The sequence below is a fragment of the Uloborus diversus genome, chromosome 10 (genome assembly GCF_026930045.1).
Source record: "Uloborus diversus isolate 005 chromosome 10, Udiv.v.3.1, whole genome shotgun sequence".
In the NCBI taxonomy this organism is placed as follows: Eukaryota; Metazoa; Arthropoda; class Arachnida; order Araneae; family Uloboridae; genus Uloborus; species Uloborus diversus.
Genome location: NC_072740.1, coordinates 91,291,265 through 91,314,687, shown reverse-complemented (window position 1 = coordinate 91,314,687; position 23,423 = coordinate 91,291,265). Strand labels below are relative to the sequence as shown.

Below are 23,423 nucleotides of genomic sequence, written 5' to 3'. Positions count from 1 at the left end.
GCTGAGCAGCGCCCTCTGAACGGCGGATTAAACCGAATTTAAATAGACGGCTGTAGCGAGGCGTGTATGATTATCGGTGGTTATATGCTAGAGTAAACGTTAACTGAATCTTTACTATGCCTCTTTGACGAAAGAAAGCGAAATATGAGCAAATTTCGGAGTTTGAACGGGGCAGAATCGTCGGCCTTCGTGAAGCTGGATTGTCTTATCGCGCAGTAGCTGCTCGTGTGCAGCGTAACAGCTGCACAATTATGCGTGTTTGGAAGCAGTGGACGGACGAGGGTCGGACAGCTCGGAAATCCGGGAGTGGACCCCGAAATGTGACATCAGTCCGCGACGACAGACATCTGGTGCGCATGGCGCTAACGGACCGCACAGCTTCTTCTAGACAATTGGCAGCACAGTGGTCAACAGCTACAGGTGTTTCATTGTGTGCTTCACCAATTCGGATACGTCTGCTGCAGCGTGGGCTGCGCGCAAGGATTCCTTTATACAAGATTCCTCTCACGCAAAACCATCGCCGACTGCGGCTACGGTGGGCCAATACGCATAGTCCTGATTGGCAACAGGTCGTCTTTTCTGACGAATCCCGCTTCAATTTGTAGCACCATGATGGCCGGATTCATGTCAGGCGCTATGCCGGTGAACGGCACATTCCGGAGTGCATTATCGAACGCCACAGTGGACGAACACCCGGAGTTATGGTCTGGGGTGCCATAGCATATCATGCAGTTATAACTAGGGGTTCCAGTCGAGTGAATATATTCCCCCCTAAGGTGACAGCATGGTACCCAAGGGTGCCATGCTAGCCAGAAAATACAGTAGGGGTGCCAAAACAGTAGGCAATCGCAAAAATGAACTGTTACGCATTCGCTTTGACTTCGACATTCATTCAACCACTTCAATATGGCGGAAGCAAGATAAGTAGCTCGGTGTAACGTTCACATTAAATTAAGTAAAATATTGGATTAAAACTCAACTTTTCTAGGATTAAACTCCAACATAACAAGTAAGTACAGCTTTAGATCACTTTGTAGCTTTCAAGGCATTCAAACATAGTTAAAAGTGTTTATAAATGTACGTTTACTTGTTATTGTTTAACGGTTACTGTAGTAAAACAATAAATATCTAACCCCCTTTACTTGGTATCAAAGAGCTGTCACAAATATATTTAAATTTAAAGACTAGTAATAATTTCAATAATGATAGTTAAGTCAATAATCAAAATTATTTGTGAGAAATTATAGAAAATTACACGATTTATAATAAAATTTATGTATAAAAAAATGTCATTATTATATTTTTTCTTTATTTTTTTAATTTTAATTTATTCATTTACTTTTTTATTTTGAGCAAAGAAATAGCAACCTGAATGAGGCAAAACCTCTAAGGACCGATAAATAATTTCCGAGGACCGGTGCCGGTCGAGAATCACTGCTCTAAAACTCCCCATTTGGATTGCTAAATTTTTTTCCTACATTTAAAACGCTAGGAAAAATATCTATCATTATTTTCTTGAGCACTCGATAAGCAACATTTAACTACCAAAATATTAACCGGTAATAAGATAATCAATAATCAACAAGTGAGATGAAATAATGAAAAAAAAAAAAAGATTCTTGTGCTTCGTAGATTATAACAGAATGGCAATTGGAAAAAAATGAAGAACTGAAAAATAAATATCTCTGCGTCTAGCTTTTTTTTTTTTTTTTTGCTTTTTTACTCAAGTGTTTGAATCATTTCCTGTTAGCGGTTATCTGGTTGGTATTATTTTGTGAAGCCGATAATATAGCGTTAGAAATTTCTTTTGGTTTTTAAAAGTGTCGAAAAACTTCATGTGCATTTTATTTTGTTACTCTTGATTGTAATTTGGAGCGTTTATGAAACGATTTTGTTTTTTTTCCGTAACTGTAATATCACAGAACATTTTTGGCTATTCCTGTAAATAATCCATAAGTATCTTTACACATCATTTTCGGTACGGGTCATGGTCTAGTAAATGTCATTAACATATTAAATATTTGAGCAATCCAAATGGGGAGTTTTAGAGCAGTGATTCTCGACCGGCACCGGTCCTCGGAAATTATTTACCGGTCCTTAAAGGTTTTGCCTCATTCAGGTTGGTATTTCTTTGCTCAAAATAAAAAAGTAAATGAATAAATTAAAATAAAATTAAAAAAATAAAGAAAAATATAATAATGACATTTTTTATACATAAATTTTATAATAAATCGTGTAATTTTCTATAATTTCTCACAAATAATTTTGATTATTGACTTAACTATCATTACTGAAATTATTACTAGTCTTTAAATTTAAATATATTTGTGACAGCTCTTTGATACCAAGCAAAGGGGTTAGATATTTATTGTTTTATTTATTTTTAATATGACTAAAAAACTCATCAATACGCAGAATTTTTTGACACGTTTTTAACGGCCCCAGAGTTTTTATTTTCATTATTATTACTTATTTTATTTACTTTTAAGAAAAGGATAAAAATTTCACTGGTCCGCAATTCTTTTCATTTGTTTTTACCTGTCATGGGTCAAAAGAGGTTGAGAAACACTGAGTTAGACCACGATTAGATGAATTAAAGCAATGAACGCTTCTTAACTATGTTGAAAACTTTGAAATATGATCAAATGCTGTAATTACAAGTTTTAATCATTTCCAGTACTTAATTTAATGTGAAAAATATCCAAAACGTAGAATATCATAAATCAAAATTATATATATATATATATATATATATATATATATATATATATATATATATATATATATATATATATATATATATATATATATATATATATAAACAACTATATTCAAAGACACACAGAATACGGGAGAGGGGGGAGAAAGATCTACAGTAGAAATCAGTAAGTGTGCAATTTTTCTCTCCGAAGGCTCTTGCTTGTCACCCCCGCTGCCTATCTTTCAAAAGGTGCCTGTTTTTCATCCAAATAAGAAGTGCCATTGGGTGCCGCTGGTGAACAAACTTTTCACCCCTGAAAGGTGCCAAACGTAACCTGTAGTTTTAAAAGTGTACAGAAAAAATACATAAGGAAACACAAGTTAAAACTGGAAACTTTGATTTGCTTTTAAATTACAGCATTTATTTAAATAAATAAATATGGTGGTATTTTCATGTCCTAATTAGTAATGAAGAGACTATAAGAAAAGTGCAGCTCTGGTTAGTTGAGCTGTGACCTTATGTTTACCTGTTTTAGGGGAGTTTAGTGAAAAATAGACGTGTTATTGGCTCAGATTTTAGTTGGAATATTTTTGAAAACCTACTAAGAAAATTTCTCAACTCAACGCCAATTACCCCTCCCTATTTTCGGAAACACAGGTAAACATTGTCAGAGTCGGAGCTCAACTTCTCAGAGCCTCACAATAACTCATTCCTTCATGACCTCTCAATAGAATAATAATGGTTACAGGGACAATCCATGTGAAATCATACAGGCCATGTTGCTCACTATTTTTGAATTAAAAAATTTTTTGCCGGTTAATTTACTATTATATTCAGAGTCTGAAACGGTGGTTTAAAAAATTTTAAACCTTCAGAATTTTTTTTTTTTTTTTGCAACCACTTTTTAGTAGCTGCGGAGTCGACTTTTGATGAAAATAGCACTTTACAAAAACTCTTAAAACTTTTTTTTATTTATGAATGTATCAAAATTATTTTAAAACCTTTAGATAAAGCAGAAAATGGCCTAAATTTCTATATTAGTTATTTTTCTGATAAGTTTTGACAAATTTGGGTAACATTGGCTTAAAAATGAGATTTTCCGTGTGAAAGTTTACATTTATAGCATAAAAATATTAATAGAAGGAAGTAAGACTCATTCTTACTTTTCCCCCCTTGATTAGATATCTCATACAACTATTCTCAGAAGCAGTATGAAACGTCTGAAGCAAGTCAATATTTTATATAGTTAGTCAAGCTTGCCATCTTAGAGAAAAAATGATAAATTTAAGATTCAATATCCGAAAAGGGACTGAACGAAAATCTATGAAAACTTAGCTGTATAACCTTCATATAGTAGTAAATATGTAGCAAACATTTTATATTAGATCCCTTAATAGTTTTAGAAATATGAAGCCTCGAAGTTGTCTTAAAAATCACATTTGTTTTCACGCCAAGAAATCATCATAATGCAAAATTTATTCTACTCATCATATGAGTTGCTGTTTTGTAGTATAAAATATCTTTTTACACTTTATGTGTGATATTTAAATTCATTTATTTACAAATTTTACTCTGCGTTAATATCAATAAAATTTTGCTTTTAACTTTTTCATAGCCTTATTGTGGCCATTCTTTTTCAACAAGCTCTAATTTCCTCATGATTAATTATACAAAACGTTAGACAGTCCGGCATTTTCCACACTGTCACCGATACTGTCAGTGTTTAATTAGTATTAAATTCATTTTCAACATCACTATCATTCTTTATGTTTTCTTCTTCAGGTTTTTGAACAAATAATTTTGTGGCACTTTTGGGACAGAGTGATTTGCCTGTAGTTAAATGAACAGGCAGATTTGTAGACTTAGACAAGTGTAGCAAAACAACCATCTATTTCATTGGATATTCTAAGTTTAAGCAATTTCTGATCATCTTCTGAGAATTCAGTGACTTCCTTAGTCACTGTTTGGTAATCTTTTATATGACATTGCTCACCATTGAGAATACCCACATAACAGTTCATATTGGACAATCACAGTGTAACACATAACTAAGCTAAAATTAACACATAAATTAATCTTGTACAAAAATATCTAATGAGTTTTCTTAGTAAAAAGCAAAATAAGTGTATGAGGAGCAAGTAAAAACATGCTAATTAACTCAACATTACTAGTAAGATGTGAATCATTTAAAGCTAGTTTATAACATGATATAATCATTCACTGTCTAATTAAATATAAACAAAACCAGATTGCGATAAATGTATAATCTGAGTCTGGAGATGTAATTTTCGTAGCACCCTCTTGTTGTTTATTTGTTATGTTCTCATAATGTTTATTTGTTATTCCTTCATAAATTGTAACTCATTGTTGCACATTCCATTTTATGAAATTGATAACACGTTTTTCGTTCTGCCCTGTTTTGTCAGCAATGAGTTAGAAATCTATCATATTTTAACTTGCTCATTCCATATATTATTTTGCTTCCTATTAAGAGAGCTCAGTTCATGTAGTCTACCTATTTTACTAAAAATTCAGGTTTTGTACATTAATGAGAATTATTTTAGCTTTGTGTTACATCAAAGTGATCTTCAATATAAACTCTAGTGCGATAGGAAAGCTTACAAAGAGTATATTTATGAAAATGAGAAGTATGCATTTGTACACTGCTCATTAAACGTAAACAATAATAGAACATAAATATTTGTTTCATTTTTCTGAAAAATTTAGTTTTACAAGTTTAGACATGTTTTATGTACTGTCTTACTATCAGAACACAGGAATTTGTTTGAAAATTTGTTCTTATGTACTTAGCAGTTGATACTTGTAAACTATATAATGAGATATTTGAATTTGTTTTTGTGAGGGGAAAGTAAATTTAAATATCATACGTTATGTGTAAAAAGATTAGTTTATACCACAGAATAGCATCTGATATAATGATTAGAATAAATTTTGCATTATTATGATTATTTCCTGACGTGAAAAAAAAAAAAAAAAGATTTTTAAGACAACTTCGAGGCTTTATATTTCTAAAACTATTGAGGGATCAAATATAAAATTTTTGCTACATATTTACGACTATATGAAGGTTATACAGTTAAATTTTCATAGATTTTCGTTCAGTCCCTTTTCAGATATTGAATCTTAAATTTAGCAATTTTTCTCTAAGATGGCAAGTTTGACTAATTACATAAAAAAAATTGACTTACTTCAGACGTTTCATACTGCTTCCGAGAATAGTTCTATAAGATTCATATTCATCATAAGATAATTCAAGGGGAAAAAAGTAAGAATGAGTATTAATTCCTTCTACTAATATTTTTATGCTAAAAATGTAAAATTTCACAAGGAAAATCTTATTTTTAAGCCAATGTTACTCAGATTTGTTAAAACGTATCAGAAAAATAACTAATATAGAAACTTATGCCATTTTCTACTCTATCTAAAGGTTTTTAAATAATTTTGATACATTCATAAATAAAAAAGTTCTAACAGTTTTTGTAAAGTGTTATTTTCATGAAAAGTTTACTCCACAGCTAATAATAAATTATTTTCAAATAAAAAAAGAACCGACTTCAAAAAACAAAAAGGATCTGAAAAGTAAAAAATAATGGATCATACTTACATACGATTTTTTTACCCAAACGTATAAATCAAATTTATTTTACAATTCCTGTACAAAAATCAACTAAACTAAACACCCAATTATACATAAAACACTGATTTTTATTACCGTACGATGAATTATTTTAATACCTGACTAATTATATACGATCTCTTAATTTTTCATAACCTTTTGAAGTCGGGGCCTCCTATAAACTACTACCTAACGTAACTGACAACCCACTAGAGTTGAACACTAATTTAACTAAACGCGAAATTGGTCTTTAAATCTAAACCTATTAAAAATTAAGAGATCGTATATAATTAGTTAGGTATTAAAATAATTCATCGTACGGTAATAAAAATCAGTGTTTAATTTATAATCGGGTGTTTAGTTGATTTTTGTACAGGAATTGTAAAATAAATTTGATTTATACGTTTGGGTAAAAAATCGTATGCAAGTATGATCCATTATTTTTTACTTTTCAGTTCTTTTTTGTTTTTTGAAGTCGGTTCTTTTTTTATTTGAAAATAACTTATTTTTTGCTTTTTAGTGGTGTAAATATAGAATAAGTACGTAGGGTAGAGTATGTGGTTCACTCTTAACGTACATCTCGAGTGAGAAAGCACAGGAGTCTGAAAACAGCTAAGATGAACATAATAGAGAAAGAAAAAGAGTACAGCATCTCGGAGACTTCCGAAGACTATGAAGAAATGCTTTTTCAAATGCGCAATTATTTAGAAAGAAAATTGTCTTCATCATCAGTTTAACTTTATAAAAGTATGCTTTTTGAAAACAATTCACAAGTCGCTAGAAAAACAACCTAAATCGCTTTGACTTGATTTTTCAAGGATTCCAGCTTTAGATACTGTTTTGATGACCATAGGATCACCTGGGAAGTATATACCTTTTCAAACGATTAAAAAAAAAAAAGAGAATTTTCCGAATTTGTCTATGCGTGTTTGAGTTTTCAGGGGACATACATAAAAAGATTCTGACGAATTGAGGACGTCCTTTTTGAAGGTTAAAAAAAGAAAAATTCTTAATGCGCATAACATTTTATACGATTGGCACTAAAAACTGATCTTTGTTAGTCTACAGGATATATTTGTGCGTTAATCTAGTTAGAGCAATTTAAATGTCAATGATTTTCCTAACTATTTTATATTTCACAATAATACGTGTCACGTAACTTGTGAAAAAAAATCACATTTCTCTTTACTAGGCCCCGTTATAGATCAATACCAAATTAGAAACAGAGTATCTACTGTGATATTGTATATATGAAGATCAAAATACTACTAGAACAATGATACTAAATGAATTTCCTGTTTGCTTCAGAAGAGTCTATTCAAAAATTGCGATACGAATGATTATTGCAGGGGAAATAGTTAGGGGAGGAGGGTACTCCCCCAAAGGAAGAGCCCCCTAAAAAGGAAAAATATCCCTCAAAACACCCTCTCTCGCCCATAAGGGGGCACCCCTGACTAATATTAATGTTTTATGGTACTTTCTTTAACACTGAGTAAAGAAAGTACCTTTGTTTTATGGGGGGGCACTTTCTTTAACAATGGATTTTATATTTAATCGTTTGATATTGAAATTGAATGAAGTTTATTGTTTTTGCCCATAACTTTTTTCTAAAGAACAACTATGATGAAGCAAAGGTTTGGATCTTAAGTTAGATAATTTCTATGCATTAAACAAAAAGAAAAAAAGAAAAAAAAACATAAAAATCGTTTCTTTAAGTGAGACGCTATGAGTTTACAAACAACAAAGCGCGAGTATGAAATTTATTTTATAATTCCAGTACAAAAATCAACTAAACTAAACATCCAGTTATAAAATAAACACTGATTTTAATTACTATACGATGAATTATTTTAATACCTAACTAATTATATACGATCTCTTAATTTTTTATAACCTTTTGAAGTCGGGGCCTCCTATAAACTACTACCTAACGTAACTGACAACCCACCTGAGTTGAACACTAATTTAACTAAACGCGAAATTAGTCTTTAAATCTATCCTCTCCCTCAATTTCTCCAGGATCCCTTATACCCGGACTTGAAGACCATTAGACGACAGGGAGAAGTATACCGTTTCAAACAGAAAAAGAATTTTCCTAATCTGTACAGGCGTCTTCTAGTAATCAGGGAGCATAGTACATAAAACAAATTCCAACTAAATCTGTAAATTAATATCACCCTAACTGTAAATTAAGCTGACGGCGTCATGAAATATTAAATCTAGAATATTAGTCTAACTTCAGAAATCGGACGCCAGTTACGATACATTTATTAAGGAACATAAATTTAATCTTCGGAGGGAGCGGCTGGGGGATTTTTGTCTTAAATTCCCCTTGAATTTAACACTAAATATATTTCAAAACTGAAATATTAAAAAAAAAAAACTTTGATGACAAAATGAAGTTATTTATTAGCAAAAAAAAATTATAATAAATTAATTAATTCAACTATTTTCGAGCAAGCTGTTCGTGGAGAGTCTGTGCAGATAATGATGAAGAATCTTTATCCCTTCAACAATCAGCATGTGTCAGATTTTGCAAACGTTTTACTGCACCACATAAAAAATTCCGAAAACGTGGATAAGTCGAATTGTGTTTACAAACTCTCTAAGTCGAATTGAGATGCAAAAACATTTTAAGAAGATGCTATAAAAATATAAACAGTCAAAACATAACTCTCATTTTTGAAGTATCATGGCAAAATTTATTCTCAATAAAGATATTCTTATGAAGTACTCAGAATTAATTTTATCCGTATTCTGTTTTATAAGTAAGGTTTTAATCGGTTCCTTGGAACGTGTTATCGAAAGTTGACTGTAACATAAATTCCATCAAATTTCAAAGTTAGCTGAAGATTGAGAGGAAAATGGTGTCAGAAAAAATAAATTCAGAGTTTATGGCTGTATTCTGCAGTTCCCGTATGAAAAGAATCTGGTTGACAAGTTATTTCATCTTTGCTTCAGTACAACATTTGCTGCTGCAACTTTCTCTGAATTAACGTGCTATTGTCTCGAAAAAGAAATTAATTCTAATACGGTCACTAGAAAAGTCAGAATGATAAAGAGCGACATACACTGATAAAAATTAAGTCCACTGTTGCGCCAAAGAAAGGAGCAAATTTGCTGCAACCTACATATTCACATATTTGCTACCCTGTATATTCAGTGCATGATTGAACCAAAACAGAGTGTCTTATATCACTCCCAAGTTTCGTGTGAAGTTGAACCGTATTCGGCATTCCATCTTTCTCCAACTATAGGAGTTAATCCGAACCGTGTATCATGTTTTCCTTTCCCCTATAAATGGAATGAAGTACAACCATAACTGACTTCTTCGTTCGTGGTATTCTTGGGGTGAAATTGAACCATAACTCGAGTTTTCGTTTCTCGCATTGCTGAGACGAAGTTCATCATTACTGCTCTATACTTGATGCTAAAAAATCCATTTGCAATTTAAAGTTATCCTTTTTTAATTTTGTTTTTCATTAATTACAGTTTCATAATCGTTGCTTTTTTCTAAATATAGGGATGGAATGACGTGAGCTTTCATGGCTCACCTCAAATACCAACTCCAAATATCGACGCCCTTGCTGCTAGTGGAATAGTGCTCAACAACTACTACACCCACCCACAATGCACACCGTCTCGAGGTGCTTTGATGTCTGGGAAGTATGCTACTCGCCTAGGTAAGGAAATTTCAGACCGCAGCTATAGTATTTTACTGGTATCATGAAATTATTTAAAAAAATCTCAACTACGAATCCGTGGTTGAATCGATCTTTTGCATTTTTACACGGATTTTAGTTCCCAGCTCCCCTCAACCTTTAAATAAGCCGCAAAAGAAACTCCGTTTACTGTGTGCTACTCCTACAGAACTCTACCGTCCCCGTTTATATACAGTCATTAAAAAAATAATAATAATTTGAATTTTGACATTTGGAATTCAAATTATGGTTTTCGCAATCACGTGTGTGTAGGCATGAGTGTGTGAGCATGTGTGTGTATGTGCGCGCGCGTGTGTATGTGCGTATGTGTGTATGCGCGTGTGTGTAGGATATGGACGCAACCTGAAGAGGGTTTTCGCAAGAGGAGTAGCATCGTGAGGCTGGTCGACGGCGGTGCTGCAGAGGGAGGCGGGGGAGGGGGGAAATAAAATCAAAGGACGCCGAAAACGGTCAAATGAAAACAATAAGCAATATGATTGATCAAAAAAAAAAAAAACAGTTGATCGTATTGGAAAACTATTAACACTCGACACACGCGAAATGCGTTGTTTCTCTTAAATAATGTACTCTACGTAATTCTGCTACTTAATTGTTGTTAATGGGTCATGATCATTCATACATTGCAAAAACGATTCGGAAACGTTCCTGGAAAATGATGAGCAGCTAATATGCCCAATTTCTGCCAGTAACATATCTTGCAAAAAACAGGAATGTTATCCTATAAAAGTCAGTAACCGTCCTGAAGTTATACTTGAATTTTTCTAAATAATACAAAAATATCCCCGGTTTACAGCCAGTCATGTTTCTGGAACCTGCAGAGAAAACTTGAGCAGGTTTTACAGGGATGACTGGTGATGACTGGTGGGATGACTGATGCAGGTTTTACAGGGTTCAAAAATGACTGATACATTTCAAAAATCAATAAAAACTAAACGGTCAGCGATAGAAATATACTGTTGGTTGCATTTTATGCTTGGGACAACAATAAATTTTCAGAAAGACAAACTTTCAAAATTAGTTACAATGTTCCTCAACAGATGGCACAACAGGTATTTTAAAAGGCATAAAAGAAAACGCAGGCTGTAAGATCGCCAAATGACCGATATATTTGAAAAATCAATAAAAACTAAACGGGTAGAGTTGGTTTTTCAAATATACCGGTCATTTTGGTGTTCGTACAGACTGCATTTTCTTTTATACTTTTTAAAATACCTGTAGTGCCATCTGTTGAGGAACATTGTAACTAATTTTGAAAGTTCGTCTGTCTGAAAATGTATTGTTGTCCTTAGAATAATGCAACAAGCGGTGTATTTCTATCGCTGCCCATTTAGTTTTTATTGATTTTTCAAATGTGTCAGTCTTTTTGGAACACCCTGTAAGTTGTAGCTTGGCGCCTGCCTAATTTACTATGAAAGCTCCAAAAGCACTAATGCAACCATGGTCACAGGTAAGCCATAATTGCAAGTAAGTATTATGCATCTCAGTCGTACTGCATCTCATGCAAATCTGCGGAATGCAAAAACATATATGCTGTCATAGGGATCTCAGTCAATCCGGATGGACTGTAGCCGAGCAAAAGTCGATACAGTTAATAAATACTCTTAGTTAATTTTGAAACTGGTAGCTAAAAAGATTTTTCACAATAATAAGATGTCTATATTCGTGCAACTTGTAGTTTTTCCAGGAAATTTTCTGACAAAAATACTTAGTTTTCTCAGGAAATTGGTGAAAACCTGTGAAATCCTGAAACGTTAAACGAAAATAATCATGAACGTCTCGGAGTTTTTTTTATAATGTGTAAAAAAGTGCATCAACTTCAAAATTGTTTATGGAGAACACCACTGTTTATCACATATTTGTGATTAGCATCATCATTTAACATAGTACTAGCGGGCTCAGACCTCTGCTCGTTTCGCTCGCTAACTCCCGTTCATCACCTGCTGTGGGTGACGATCGATGGCTTTATTGATATTTTCATCAATGCATATCTCCGGAAACCACAAATTCGTAATCAGCATCATCATTTAACTTTGTATACTACCAAATTTTGTTTAATTTGCACCAGACGTTGTAGCACGATTAAATTGAGAAAAAACCATCTCGAATGTTAAAAAGATTTTCGATACTTTGACACATCCTTATATATTATTTCTGTAGACTGTTTTTGGTTTCTACGCGAGATTTTCCTCAATTCTTGATCGATTTCTTTGATTTACGCCTTATTTTGAAGCTTATCGTGCAGGCTACTGACGAAAAATAGACCCACGGTCTAACATGTGTTTTTTCTGTCAAGAAAACCTGTTTTAAAGAACCAGAATGAGGTTTTCGGTTAAATTTATAACTTTAAATTGCACCGTAAACGGCAGAGCTGAATAGCTTGATCGGCAGAGCGTTCGACTGGTAACCCGGAGAATGCGTATTCGGGCCTATGTCCGGACAATCTGTATCAAAAAAATTAGAGATATATCGCGCATTGCATGAACACGTAACAACAAATATGAGAGAACAGATGAGATGGAAACGCTCCTTGCTGTTATGGAGACTTGATGCACCATGGAGCTTAATTGTAAGAGTTTTTTTTTTGGTTTTTAAAGTGTTGGCTCTGGTAAGAAAACTAAAGCATAATGTTAAGTGAAAATATAAGTATCAGGTTTAAGATTTCAGACTATACAATGGAATTGTTTTTTGTTCAGAAAAAAATAATAAATCGTATATTGAAATATAGATTCTTCTAAGAGGTTTTTGACTCTTTTTACAAATAAAAAAAAATACTACTTCAATTTGAAGGGTAAAATATATATTTGTTCTTCTTTTTGCAAAAAAAAAAAAAAAAAAAAAAAAAAACAAATAGCCTATCACATTTTTACTACATTCGAAAAGCTACGCATAAAAAAAGAACTTGGTTCAAATTATTTTGTATTTTAACCGTGCTGTTAAATGATGAACACGTGCTGCCATCTATGCCATAACGGTTCAAACAGCCTGCGATAACAAATTGTAAAAAATTTCAAAAATAAAAACACTTCTCTTCAGTATCCATAAATATTATTTCTGTAGCCTGCTTTTAGTTTCTACGCGAGATCTTCCTCAATTCTTGATTGATTTCTTTGATTTACCCCTCATTTTAAAGCTTATCGTTTAGGCTACTGACGAAAAATAGATCCAAAGTCTAAAAATTATTTTTTCTGTTAAAAAAACTGTTTCAAAGCACCGGACTGAGGTTTTCGGTTAAATTTATAAGTTTAACTTGCTCCGTGACCGGCAGAACAGAATAGCTCGATTGGCAGAGCGTTCGACTGATAACCAGAAGAATGCGTGTTCGGGCCCCGTCCCGGACAATCTGCGTCAAAAAATTAGACAAATATCGTGCATTACATGGACACATGTAAACAATAAATAACAGAAGTGAGGAATTAAAATAATATGAGATGAGATAGGAACGCTCCTTGATATTACGAAAAGTTGATACAACATGTAGCTCAATTGATTCTTAATTATAAGGTTTCTGTTTTGTTTTTAAAGCTTTGGCTCCGGTCAGAAAAATAAAGCATGATATAAGCAAAAATATAAGTATCAGGTTTAAGATTTTAGACTGCAATGGAATAATTTTTGTTCAGATAAAAAATCGTATACCAAAATGTAGATCTTCTAATGACAGTTTTCGACTATTCAGACAAAAAAAAAAAAAAAAAAATACTACCCCAAATTAAAATTACGCTTTTCATTTAGTTAACCTAAGAAGTAAAACATTAAAATTACTAACAACTTAATGGGTAAAATATCATTTTTTTCTTCTTTTGGCAAAAAAACAAATAGCCAGTCACATTTTTACTACATCCGAAAAGCTGCGCTTAAAAAACGAACATAGTTTGACTGATTTTGTATTTTAACCGAACGTTTAAATGATGAACATGTGCTGCCTTATAAACCATAACGGTTCAAACAACCTGCGATAACAAATTGTATAAATTTTAAAAAACAAATACACTTCTCTTCAATATCTTATCTTATATACTATTTCTGTGGATTATATTTCTGTCGGTATACGAGATCCTTATATTTTATTTCTGTAGCCTATCATTTTTGTTCGTACGTGAGATAATCCACAATTCTTGATCGATTTCTTTTATTTACCCTTCATTTTAAAGCATATCGAGCCGGCTAATGAAAAAAATCAGACCTACTGTTGAAAAATCAATTTTTTTGAAACGCCCCTTGCTCTTGCATAACTTTGTTGCTGCCTGTAGTTCTTATGCAGATTTTTTTTAATTCAAAATTCTAATACAATTTCCAATTTTTTGCACCGCTTTTGGCGAAAAAAATTCACAATTAAACCTGTTTTTTTTTTTTTTTTTTTTTTTTTTTTTTTTTTTTTTTACATATATAAATTAACTGAACTTCGAGTCCGCCATTATAGCTAATTTAGATTAATATTACGCATTACATGTATAGTGCAGCTCTGGCTTGTTGAGCTCTGACCTTGACTATGTTTACCTGTTTTAAGGGAGTTTAATGAAAAATATACGTGTTATTGGCTCGGATTTTAGTCGGAATATCTTTGAAAAACTACTAAGAAAGTTTCTCAACTCAATTTAGCACCAATTACCGCTCCCTATTTATCGAAACAGGGGTAAACATTGTCAGGGTCGTAGCTCAACTTTTCAAAGCCTCATAATACACATTACAACAGATAACACACGTAAGGCAATAACATAAACGCGACAGGAATGCTCCTTGGCATTTCAACTCTTTTTTGCAAGCTACAGTTATTATTCAGATAAATTGACTATTAATCAAAGGGTGTTCTTTTTTTTATTTATTTATTTATTTATTTTTTGTAAAGCTTTAACTCCGTTCAGATTACTAAGCATAATGTAAGCATGAAAAAATATTAGATTAAAAAATTCAGACCTCAAGGGAATCCTTTTTGCGTAGAAAAACTCTTCATGGTATGCTGAAATGTAGATTTTGCTGTTAGCAGTGTTGGACCTTTTGTATAAATAAAAAACTACTATGCCAAATTGAAATTAGGCGTCCCACTCAGTAAACCTTTAACTATTTATTCGAATAGGATGTAAAACATTAAATTTATTATTAACTTCAAAAATAAGAAATCCGTTTCTTATCCTCTGCTTTCGCCGGAAAAAAATGCAATTTTTCTACGTTCGAAAAATTACACTTAAAAAAAGGGTTCAGTTCAACTGGTTTTGGTTTTGAATTTTAAGTGGTCGATTAAAAGAAAAACATGTGCTGGCATTCAAGCTGTAACGGTTAAAGCAGCCTGCTGTGGGAAATTGTATCAACTTTCAAAAATAAAAACATTTATTTTCAATCTAATATATTATTTCTCTAGAATGTTTGTTTCAATCGCTTTTTTTTGGGAGGCAAAGAGCTTTTTGGCTGTTTTTTAATTACACATTGATTCAATGAATAGCACTCGAAAACGAAGGCAAAGTTGCTCGGTTGGTTGGAGTGTCATGCTGACAATCAGAATAGCATCTGTTCGAATCCGTGCCAATACATATCTCTTTCATGCCTCTTTTTTTCCGTCACAGGCTCACATAAGCAGGATTGTATTTGCTACGATCAGTTTTTTCACATGCACAACTAATGCTTTTTCACGAGTCGCTCAGTCACACTTTTAATGATATTTATGTTTGCATTGAAAATACGTACAACCAAAAAGTGAGCGATGATTACATCATCACGACGTTGTATTTAACGAGGTTTTGTCGCTAATGTCTTTAAATTACATGCCTTCTTTTGTGCCTTTATTTTTTTCCGTTTACTTATATCCGTTTATTTTTTTTCGATTCTTCTTCATAATGTTCTTTGAAATTTTTAAAGAGAGAAATGCCACACGAAACGATTCAAAGCAGAGTGCGGAGTTCCGCACGGGTCGACTAGTAATACTTAACTTTGATATGGAAAAATTATTTTTTTCTATGTCAAAGTATGAAACAACTCAACAATAAAAAGGTCATTTACTATATCAGTAGTTTATTTCTATTTCATAAATTTTGAAATTAATATTTGAAAAAAAAAGTGATCTAAAACGATATTATCTTTCGATGAAGAAATATTCTAAAAGAGCATATATACGGATGTCCATATTAGAGCTCAAAATATTCAGAAGTTTTTATGATATGCTAAAAAATCAATTTTACTTCCGTTCGAGGGTCCGTATAATTTTGCTAATTGAAACAAAGTAAAAGTTGATTTCTACGTAAAGAAAATGAAAAATTAGTCAACAGAAAAATGTAATCACTTATAATCTTATTCAAAATTGAAACTTCACCAATGCGATTGTTGGTCATCTTTGGTGACGTGAAGAGAAGAGGTGGGATTCAGTTACATTTCGATATTGAAGTTTCGAAATACGATACTTTTTAAAGATTTTCCCTCTTCTACTAAATCTATTTTCTATTTTGAAAACTTTATCCATTTCAACAGTAAAACTAATGGAACTTTAAAAAGTAATGACTTGTATATTTCAGTTAGACTTTGAACACTAATTTTTTTTTTTTTGATGCTGCATCTCTCCTGCCAATCTGTCTTTTTCTTTCTGCATGATTGTATCAATTTAAAACATTAATAAAACATCTTTTTCTTTTTATTTTTGCAGCACAATTAGCAATTGCTACATTATTTTTTTAAAGATTGTTCCACTTTCAGTGTCTATCTATTTCAACAGTAAACTCAACATAAGAAAATTTTATAATTAATGACTACACTGTTAAAACTACAGGTTGCGTTTGGCACCTTTCAGGGGTGAAACGCTTGTTCACCAGCGACACCCAATACGGAGCCGGAATAGCACCTCTTACTAGGGCGAAAAATGGGCACCTCTTAAAAGACAGGCAGCGCGGGGGAAAAGAAGGAACCTTCGGAGAGAAAAATGGCACCGTCACTGATTTCTACAGCAGATCCTCTTCCCCCTCCCCCCGATTGTGTGCGTTTTTGAATATTATTGTGTTCTATTTATTGTTTGGGTTTATGATAGACAAAGTCTTGGTACTTTTTTCACATTGAATTTATTTTGGATTAAAACTTGTCATTTAAGGCATTTGATCACATTTCAGACTTTCCAACATAATATAGAAGTGTTCATGACTTCAATTTCTCTATCTGAGTTCTAACTCTCATAAAAACCCTTGGATTGCTCAGTAGTTTTAAATGATATTGACATTTACTATAGCATGATACTAAAAAATAAGAGTGTAGGCATTTATGGATAATTTACAAGCACAGCCAAAAATATTCAGTTATATTACATCATTGAATTTTCATCCCGGTTACTTATTAATTATTTCGTATTGCTAACAATAAACAATTTTGGGGAAAATCCGTGAGACCGCAGACGTGACAAGCTATGAACACCATATATTAGTACACGTGATAAAAAAAAGCCATACATCACTATGTTAAAACGGTTAACTATAAACAATAAGCTGTACTCAGTTTACTTTGTTGAAACACAACTCTGTAAGCACTAAAAGCCTGTTGGAAAGCCTTAAATGTTATACCATGATTAAATGCCTGTACTTACGCAAGGTTTTGAAGGTTTGTCTCAGAAATGTGGAATTTTAATCCAGTTTCGTAGTCGATTCAATGTGAAAATTTAATGTACCAACAACTACGTTGCAGCATCGTCGTCCGCCATTAAAATGGCTGAATTAAACTTAGGCCGGAGTGCACAGCGCATGTGCGAGCGAGGCACCTTTTCGGAGGAAAAGAGTCGCTATTGGCTACTGCGTGGGCTGATGGCCCTTCATTACCTTCTTTCATCCACTGAGGTGCTAAAAGATATCGAAACAATATTTCCTAGTCTCTATGGCACCCTGTGGCTCCGTCTTTGCACCCTACGACGGAAAATCGCACCCAGGTGGCACCTCTGGTTATAACAGTGTAGCATAATCCAGATGGACTTAGAACACTAGGAAATGAGCGAAAAAAAAAAGCCATACAGTCGAGTCCCGACTTACGCGAGGGATACGTTCCAAGACTCCTCGCGTAAGTTGAAATTTCGCGTAGTGAAAAAATATATGTATACAAGTTTTTTTGAAGCATACTACATTCTTTTAGAAACTTATGAACACCCCTTAAACTGCTTTAAAGCATTCCTCAACTATACACTACAATTTCTTACATAAAAAAATGAACTTTTACTGTACTTAAAAAATAAAAAACTTTTATTCAACATGAAATACTTTAAGATGCGCAAAAAGAATGATCAATGGGAGGGAAAGACATAAAATAAAACAACACGGTACTCACAGTATGTAGGAATTATAAAATGCTGCACGTAATAGTACTGTACAGTGTACAGTAACATATTAATGAGTTAAAAAAATGAAGATAATGATAATTTATGCTCTATTATCAGATCGTTATTCTTATCTAATACGTTTTTAAATACGGTTGCTTCGCCTTTTCTTTTATAACGTTTCAATTTGGGTCAACAGCCCTCTTCCTGATCTCTTTTATCCACAATACAAGAGCAGCTTCTATTTTCATAATTTTTACTTTGCTAGACTGCTCTGCAAGCTTAGATATTGAATTTAAGTTCTGAACTTTTACGGATATCTTTTTGTTTTGACTTTTAATAGCACGCATGGAAGATTCACTCATATTTATTGTCGCGTTACCGTCGACGTTTTTTAGTTGTTCCAGCATCTCGAGAATCTTAGCCCTCTTTTTAAAATTTTTTCAGAGATTTTCTTTTTCTTCCCATCTAAAGTACCATTATATTTCATCAACTTAAATATTTAGAATGAAAAAAATAAATAAATGAAGGATGCTGAGAGAGAGTGGTTATTTGATGCACTAACAACTCGATGTGTAGACTAGTTTGATGTGGAAAATTTCACTATCAGTGATGTTTAAAGGGATGTAATAACATTCACGAAATCAATATTTAGTAGCCAATAACGAAGCCGATACTTCCTTCTAAAAAATTCGTGTAGTAAATGAAAAATTCGCGTTAGCTCGAAAATTCGAAACTCGTGAAAAATTCGCGTAATAGCTATTTCGCGTAAGTCGAATCGCGTTGTAGCGGGAGTCAACTGTATTACAGAACATCTATATCTTTGCGTGCATATCAGCAGGAGACTCAAGGTAAGAATGCAACGCAGTCTACCGTGTATGTAACCAGATGACAGACAAAAAATCAAGATTTTTTTTACAACATTGTTCTGCAACTACTTTTGTTTTTCACAAAAAAAAAAAAAAAAAAATTAAGTTAAGTACAATCTTAACCCATCGGCTCATGTAATCAATTCGTGCCTTTCATGATATATCTCGCGTGTGTATCTGAAGTGCTTCAACAACTTCAGAGGAATGATAGTGCTTATGGAGAGAAGCAAAAATTGCAATGGAACACGGGGTAGCAAATGATGTTAAAAGGGTGAAAATCGAGAAGATGCATCGAGGGCAATTGCTAAGAATAAAAAAAATGGGTGGAAATGTACACGATTAGCGACTCATAAATTGTTTCAAACGCATGTTTTAAAATGCAGAGAGAAATGATTTAGCTTCTGATTTAGGAGGTAGTCATATAACTAGACTTTAGTATTATTAATATAAACTTAATCGCACGGATAATATTCAGTAAGAATAAACTTCTTTTAAAGCACAATGTAGCCTATAAAGGCTGTGTACTATTAAAACCTAATAGAACCAACCAAAAATGGGGGCGCCGGGAGTTAATTCCCGGCAATTTTTCCAAATTGAAGTCTAAAAACGCAATTTAAAATTATCGTTTATGTTGGCGAGAGGGGGCAGGAAGAGGGGGTTCCGAGGAGCCTCACCCAGTATTATTTTTCTTTTTGAAACTGAAGTTCCCAATACACGAGTGCACATTATATTCGATTATGTTAGGGAAGGAATGGTCAGGAGGCTCCCCCCCCCCAGGAAGTTTTAGAAACTGTCGTTGAAAAAATGCAGTTTTAGATGTTTTATGGTGACATTAAGGAAAGACTAGTCAACCCGTGCGGAACTCCGCACTCTGCTTTGAATCGTTTCGTGTGGCATTTCTCTCTTTAAAAATTTCAAAGAACATTATGAAGAAGAATCGAAAAAAAATAAACGGATATAAGTAAACGGAAAAAAATAAAGGCACAAAAGAAGGCATGTAATTTAAAGACATTAGCGACAAAACCTCGTTAAATACAACGTCGTGATGATGTAATCATCGCTCACTTTTTGGTTGTACGTATTTTCAATGCAAACATAAATATCATTAAAAGTGTGACTGAGCGACTCGTGAAAAAGCATTAGTTGTGCATGTGAAAAAACTGATCGTAGCAAATACAATCCTGCTTATGTGAGCCTGTGACGGAAAAAAAGAGGCATGAAAGAGATATGTATTGGCACGGATTCGAACAGATGCTATTCTGATTGTCAGCATGACACTCCAACCAACCGAGCAACTTTGCCTTCGTTTTCGAGTGCTATTCATTGAATCAATGTGTAATTAAAAAACAGCCAAAAAGCTCTTTGCCCCCAAAAAAAAGCGATTGAAACAAACATTCTAGAGAAATAATATATTAGATTGAAAATAAATGTTTTTATTTTTGAAAGTTGATACAATTTCCCACAGCAGGCTGCTTTAACCGTTACAGCTTGAATGCCAGCACATGTTTTTCTTTTAATCGACCACTTAAAATTCAAAACCAAAACCAGTTGAACTGAACCCTTTTTTTAAGTGCAATTTTTCGAACGTAGAAAAATTGCATTTTTTTCCGGCGAAAGCAGAGGATAAGAAACGGATTTCTTATTTTTGAAGTTAATAATAAATTTAATGTTTTACATCCTATTCGAATAAATAGTTGAAGGTTTACTGAGTGGGACGCCTAATTTCAATTTGGCATAGTAGTTTTTTATTTATACAAAAGGTCCAACACTGCTAACAGCAAAATCTACATTTCAGCATACCATGAAGAGTTTTTCTACGCAAAAAGGATTCCCTTGAGGTCTGAATTTTTTAATCTAATATTTTTTCATGCTTACATTATGCTTAGTAATCTGAACGGAGTTAAAGCTTTACAAAAAAAAAATAAAATAAAAAAAAAGAACACCCTTTGATTAATAGTCAATTTATCTGAATAATAACTGTAGCTTGCAAAAAAGAGTTCAAATGCCAAGGAGCATTCCTGTCGCGTTTATGTTATTGCCTTACGTGTGTTATCTGTTGTAATGAGTATTGTGAGGCTTTGAAAAGTTGAGCTACGACCCTGACAATGTTTACCCCTGTTTCGATAAATAGGGAGCGGTAATTGGTGCTAAATTGAGTTGAGAAACTTTCTTAGTAGTTTTTCAAAGATATTCCGACTAAAATCCGAGCCAATAACACGTATATTTTTCATTAAACTCCCTTAAAACAGGTAAACGTAGTCAAGGTCAGAGCTCAACAAGCCAGAGCTGCACTATACATGTAATGCGTAATATTAATCTAAATTAGCTATAATGGCGGACTCGAAGTTCAGTTAATTTATATATGTAAAAAAAAAAAAAAAACAGGTTTAATTGTGAATTTTTTTCGCCAAAAGCGGTGCAAAAAATTGGAAATTGTATTAGAATTTTGAATTAAAAAAAATCTGCATAAGAACTACAGGCAGCATCAAAGTTATGCAAGAGCAAGGGGCGTTTCAAAAAAATTGATTTTTCAACAGTAGGTCTGATTTTTTTCATTAGCCGGCTCGATATGCTTTAAAATGAAGGGTAAATAAAAGAAATCGATCAAGAATTGTGGATTATCTCACGTACGAACAAAAATGATAGGCTACAGAAATAAAATATAAGGATCTCGTATACCGACAGAAATATAATCCACAGAAATAGTATATAAGATAAGATATTGAAGAAAAGTGTATTTGTTTTTTAAAATTTATACAATTTGTTATCGCAGGTTGTTTGAACCGTTATGGTTTATAAGGCAGCACATGTTCATCATTTAAACGTTCGGTTAAAATACAAAATCAGTCAAACTATGTTCGTTTTTTAAGCGCAGCTTTTCGGATGTAGTAAAAATGTGACTGGCTATTTGTTTTTTTGCCAAAAGAAGAAAAAAAATGATATTTTACCCATTAAGTTGTTAGTAATTTTAATGTTTTACTTCTTAGGTTAACTAAATGAAAAGCGTAATTTTAATTTGGGGTAGTATTTTTTTTTTTTTTTTTTTTTTGTCTAAATAGTCGAAAACTGTCATTAGAAGATCTACATTTTGGTATACGATTTTTTATCTGAACAAAAATTACTCCATTGCAGTCTAAAATCTTAAACCTGATAGTTATATTTTTGCTTATATCATGCTTTATTTTTCTGACCGGAGCCAAAGCTTTAAAAACAAAACAGAAACCTTATAATTAAGAATCAATTGAGCTACATGTTGTATCAACTTTTCGTAATATCAAGGAGCGTTCCTATCTCATTTATTTTCTCACTTCTGTTATTTATTGTTTACATGTGTCCATGTAATGCACGATATTTGTCTAATTTTTTGACGCAGATTGTCCGGGACGGGGCCCGAACACGCATTCTTCTGGTTATCAGTCGAACGCTCTGCCAATCGAGCTATTCTGCTCTGCCGGTCACGGAGCAAGTTAAACTTATAAATTTAACCGAAAACCTCAGTCCGGTGCTTTGAAACAGTTTTTTTAACAGAAAAAATAATTTTTAGACTTTGGATCTATTTTTCGTCAGTAGCCTAAACGATAAGCTTTAAAATGAGGGGTAAATCAAAGAAATCAATCAAGAATTGAGGAAGATCTCGCGTAGAAACTAAAAACAGGCTACAGAAATAATATTTATGGATACTGAAGAGAAGTGTTTTTATTTTTGAAATTTTTTACAATTTGTTATCGCAGGCTGTTTGAACCGTTATGGCATAGATGGCAGCACGTGTTCATCATTTAACAGCACGGTTAAAATACAAAATAATTTGAACCAAGTTCTTTTTTTATGCGTAGCTTTTCGAATGTAGTAAAAATGTGATAGGCTATTTGTTTTTTTTTTTGTTTTTTGCAAAAAGAAGAACAAATATATATTTTACCCTTCAAATTGAAGTAGTATTTTTTTTTTATTTGTAAAAAGAGTCAAAAACTTATTAGAAGAATCTGTATTTCAATATACGATTTATTATTTTTTTCTGAACAAAAAACAATTCCATTGTATGGTCTGAAATCTTAAACCTGATACTTATATTTTCACTTAACATTATGCTTTAGTTTTCTTACCAGAGCCAACACTTTAAAAACCAAAAAAAAACCCTTACAATTAAGCTCCATGGTGCATCAAGTCTCCATAACAGCAAGGAGCGTTTCCATTTCATCTGTTCTCTCATATTTGTTGTTACGTGTTCATG

At 32.8% G+C, this 23,423-nt stretch overlaps 1 protein-coding gene across 2 annotated transcripts in view; it reads left to right on the top strand.

Moving 5' to 3' along the window:
• The window catches only part of LOC129231382 (arylsulfatase B-like), a 101,106-nt gene that overhangs the window by 3,986 nt on the left and 73,697 nt on the right, over nt 1-23,423 (top strand). For both annotated transcript variants that reach the window (XM_054865680.1, XM_054865679.1), the window contains exon 2: nt 9,862-10,021. In XM_054865680.1, coding sequence (XP_054721655.1) covers nt 9,862-10,021 — 160 coding nt within the window. The remainder of the gene's footprint in view (nt 1-9,861; nt 10,022-23,423) is intronic.